Source organism: Ruditapes philippinarum, unplaced genomic scaffold (assembly GCF_026571515.1).
Source record: "Ruditapes philippinarum isolate M1 unplaced genomic scaffold, ASM2657151v2 ctg4642_1_1_1_1, whole genome shotgun sequence".
Taxonomy (NCBI): domain Eukaryota; kingdom Metazoa; phylum Mollusca; class Bivalvia; order Venerida; family Veneridae; genus Ruditapes; species Ruditapes philippinarum.
Genome location: NW_026861677.1, coordinates 34462 through 39088, shown reverse-complemented (window position 1 = coordinate 39088; position 4627 = coordinate 34462). Strand labels below are relative to the sequence as shown.

At 32.9% G+C, this 4627-nt stretch overlaps 1 protein-coding gene across 1 annotated transcript; it reads right to left on the bottom strand.

The window, feature by feature from the left end:
- Positions 1 to 311: 311 nt before the first annotated feature.
- LOC132716482 (acidic phospholipase A2 PA4-like) lies at positions 312 to 2569 on the bottom strand. Its single transcript, XM_060699767.1, has 2 exons — positions 2151 to 2569; positions 312 to 1074 (listed from the first exon to the last, which is right to left on the bottom strand). The coding sequence occupies exons 1-2, from the start codon at positions 2545 to 2547 to the stop codon at positions 746 to 748; spliced, it is 726 nt and encodes a 241-aa protein (XP_060555750.1). The 5' UTR covers positions 2548 to 2569; the 3' UTR covers positions 312 to 745.
- Positions 2570 to 4627: the final 2058 nt, after the last annotated feature.

The window sequence follows — 4627 nt, the reverse complement described above, 5'->3', positions numbered from 1 at the left end:
AATTAAAACACGTACGATTTAGACCGAAATACAGTTTCCTCGTGTATTGTGTCCGAGGTTCTTATCCAAAGTTTGACGGAAAGGGCAGAGAAGATGCGATTGTGTATTATTCTTTACATGTTTTTTTTTTCTGAAATTTTGAAATTGACACTTTTAGAAATATTTTAGTACTGGCAAGGATATATTCAAATAAATGACATTTGATGCGCCAGTATCATAATGAGTTATTTTTTTTTATTGTCACGCCATATAACAGAATGTTGTGAAAGTTGACTGATGTTGAGATGTTAGCAAGACATGCTCTGTTATTAAAATCCATTCTTGCATAAAAACTGCGCACGCATGTATATTTATATGCATAAACGGATAAAGTCACGTGAGTTTGCGTTGTTATTGCACGTTTTTTTTTATATGCGTGCTCATGGCGTCATGTAAAAACACAGCATTGAAAAGCAATATACAAAAATAGCGCTAGTGCACTTTTTCGTGCATTACCTCGGTCTTCTTAACTCCCTCGACCTGAGGGCTGCAACCTCGTGTTTTTCCAGAATGCAAGAACAAATGTGCATTTACCTCTACTGTACTATAAAAAAAAGAAATTGTATATACCTTCGTTATGTCCTTTCAAAAATTGGGCCCATTTGCCAACATTCATCGTTCTATCAAATTAAAAACTAACAAATGTTTACGTTCAGTGTCATCATACGACTTTTTCTTTATTTCTTGTTGAAACTCTTTAAATTCTTTAATCAGGAAACAATTTATTTGATTTTAAAACAGCTATACAACTTTCCTCCATGTTCACACACAAACCGAGAAATGAGGAAACACAAACTTTTCGGATATCAAAATCAAAACATTTCATTTTTACTAAGTTAAAATATATATAACCAATCAGCTTTGACGTAGGAGAGTCTACTCTTTGTAAACACTTGTAGAACTGGGCATCGCACTCGCAGTGGCTTATGGGTAGAACGCTTGGATTTGAATAAAAGTATCTTGTCTCGAATTCTTTAATGACAGGTTTACACAGGTCATGTGACCTACAGCAATGGTCTGTATCCGATTGTTCCCCTAAAATGAAACAATTATGAGCATTCATCAGCATCAACAATTACCTATATATAGCGATTACGTCCTATCATTAAAAATAAGCCTTCTCAACAATACATTTCTACTGATTTATTGTTGTTGTTGTTGTTGTTGGCTGCTGCTACTACTACTACTACTACTGCTGCTGCTGCTGCTGCTGCTGCTATTATTATTATTATCATTATCACCATCATCGTCGTCGTCGTCGTCATCATCATCATCATCACCATCATCATCACCACCACCACCACCATCATCATCATAATATTACTATTATTATTATTATTATTATTATTATTATTATTATTATTATTATTATTATTTCCTAACTTATTTAAAATAAGTATTCAAATTCGCATATTGATAGCAGAAGTCATTGTGTCAAGCAGCTGTTATTTCCCTTTCAAATGAAAAAAAAACAGAGCAGAATCTTTAATCTGTATTATCAGACAACATCGTGCCTCCTAGATTCTTACTTTATTTCCAGTCTGAGATTTACATAAAGAAAAAGTAAGACCATGTTTACTTGCAGTCATTTCAAATATACGTGTATATAATTTACTTATGAATTCCTTAAAGTGGCATTATACCTGTCAAACTGCATACAGTGAGCGAACAAGAGAAAGTACTCATTTGCCGCAATTCCTTTCAATTCGGATGATCGGGAAGCGCAAAGAAATTTCAATATATATCCATCGGAACTTTCTTGTAACGTTCAATTTATAAAATAATGGGTGGGATACTTTTTATATTTTAGAAACATAAGTAACTTCAACTGTATGCAGAAAAATACAGTCATTATATTAAATGCATTGAGTTGATTATCAAAATGCCAAGTCATCAAAACAATTTATATTAAAACATCATAATACCATAACTTTCCAAAAGACATGCACTCTCATTTCTTTCTCTTAAATTGTTCTGCCTGGAATCTCTTCAACACGACTTTTTCATTTTACATATATCTATGTTTCGAGATTTGTTATACATACAGGCAAAATTCAAACCTGTCATCAAATCTCGTTCTTACTTTCTGAACAAATTTAATGATTTCTTACCAACTTGACCGTACACATCCTCTGCCATGTTACCAAAGCTGCACGGTAATGTACCGGGAAATATACCACTGACCAGTGTATAGTAGGACCATGCCTTCTTGCCGTTCTCGAAGAGAATTCTCAGTTCCGTAGACTCTACTTGTCGCTCACAATTTCGGAGTACATTTGTTGTCTCTAAAATGTTGTGTGGAATCTTGTCTTGAATTTGTATCCTGTACAATGAACCCCCGACTTTGAGACGGTAAAGAGTGATACCAGGTGGACATTCTACTGAAGAATGTGTGCGTATAGTATCAATCAACTCTTGTTCCGGAGCCTTGAATACATGTATCATCAACAATTTCAACAAAGATAGGAGACAAAATATGGTGGAAATGTAAAAGGACCGCTTTCCCATATCTCACCGACGGACGGCCATATTTGTTCCCTCCAGGAAATGACGTAACATTGGCGTGCCTTTTTTTTGGCGCCAAATGATGCAGAGTCCTGCCAAGTGGCTTATAGACAATATAAAGAATAATTATGTGATTTGATGGTAAAAGCAAGTACTGTTATATTGAAATAAACATGTTATATTTGTTATTAAAAAACAAAACAAAACTAAAAAAAACAACAAAAAACGCAACCAGTAACACGTGTGCATTACTCGAACTTAAGTTATACAAAATAATTTTTATGTTGTATTGTATAAACAGTATGTTATTGGTTTTTTTAATATGATGCTTTACATCACATTAATAAAGTCATAACTTATAGATTACTTTATCCCTTTACTGCTTTTCAACTGTTAAGGGAAATCATTCTGTATTATACATTTCATAGTTACAGACTGTAGTTATCTCCCCGTTCAGATAAAATAAATAATTATGACGAGGAGGATAAAGAGCACGGGCTCGTGAGAATACAGCTAAACACGATACAAATCATGAGAATAACATAATCAGGTAATATTCTCTTTATATTTAAATTTATCTAAGAAATGATTTTGAATATTCCATTGATTCAACCATAGACATAGATAACATAGGTATATAGGAGCTGCTTATCTCTGTTATCTATGTCTCTGATTCAACAGGAACGTAAAATAACATAATGATGTCCTTCGTTCATTCAGAAGCATATGGACTGTTAAAACATTTTTAAATACGCAATGTGTCAAACAAAAAATATAGATACAGATAGTGTGTGCTCACCAAACCGACAGGTTCGTAAGTTAAAGGAATAAGAATGGATGGATTGATGTCTGTCTAATATAAATATTCATCATTTAAAAAGAGGATCCATGACAGTTTTCCTATTGACATCAACCATATAAGAGAGAAATTCGTGTTTAAAAACACCATTTTTACATCGGCGTTCTTAAGGCGTCCTGGAAAAATGTAGTATGCCTTTGTGTGGCATCGTAGCAATTTAAGGTATTACTATCCTAATGCATTACCTCCGCTTTGAAGAGTATTCAAATAGGGTAACTACTGTTAACTACAGTGAAATGAGGGCCGTGGGTTCAATCCCCAGAAGGGTCAACTTTTTTTTCTTTCTTTCTTTCTTTTAACATTATTTATGTATCTCTCATGTCCCCTTTGGAAAGAAAAAATTGTTTTATTTTGATTTTTTAATTTATATAGGTATTTCTTGGCTAAATTATGCTAAATCTAGTAATAAATATGGTACCTGATATTTTCAAAGTGTAATAAAATCAAAACTAGACGGTAAAAGTATTTCATATTTTACAAGACCAACCAATATACTTTTTTTTAAAATTTAGGGAAACTTTGAAAACAGGCACTCATTTGGGTAAATTTTAAGGATTTTTTAAATTAGGCTCCCTAAGTAGGAAAATGGCCAGACACGTGGTAAAAACATTTTTCATTAGAATGTTATTGCAGATTATTTAAAGGTTCCTCATTTCTAAAAAAAATAGGGCCCTCATAACATCCTAGCTTGAGTTCAGAAAAGTGGCCATAACTTGATTTCCGTACTGTGCATACCTGTAGGTGTACTTTAAGAACTTTTAGAATACGAATGATATCAGTGTTATAGAATATGATTGGATTTGATATGATACTTTATGAAAAGATTTGATCTGATAAGATACGACAAAATTTGGTGTGATATCATAAAAGTTGATGTAACAGAATATGGCAGTATTTGATATGATTGTTTGGAGTTTCTTCTTAACAGCAATATAAGGCACAAAGCCAAAGGAAAATGGCATCGAGAGGTGTTATTCCGTTGCCGGATTAGACTTTGCCTTAGTTTGTAGATTCTTCTTTACATCAATTCAAAGCACGAAACTCTAACCTAAAGAAATATCATTTAAAAACCCACATGATATGGTGGCATGGTCGTTTTTGTTTGTTTATTTTTATTTGTTTGATTGTTGTTGTTTGTTTTTTTTTTTTATCGGAGATTTGTTCTTTCTGTATATGCTTAGATCAAATAGAAATTTCGCAAGCTTAAAGTGTATCAACTTTGGT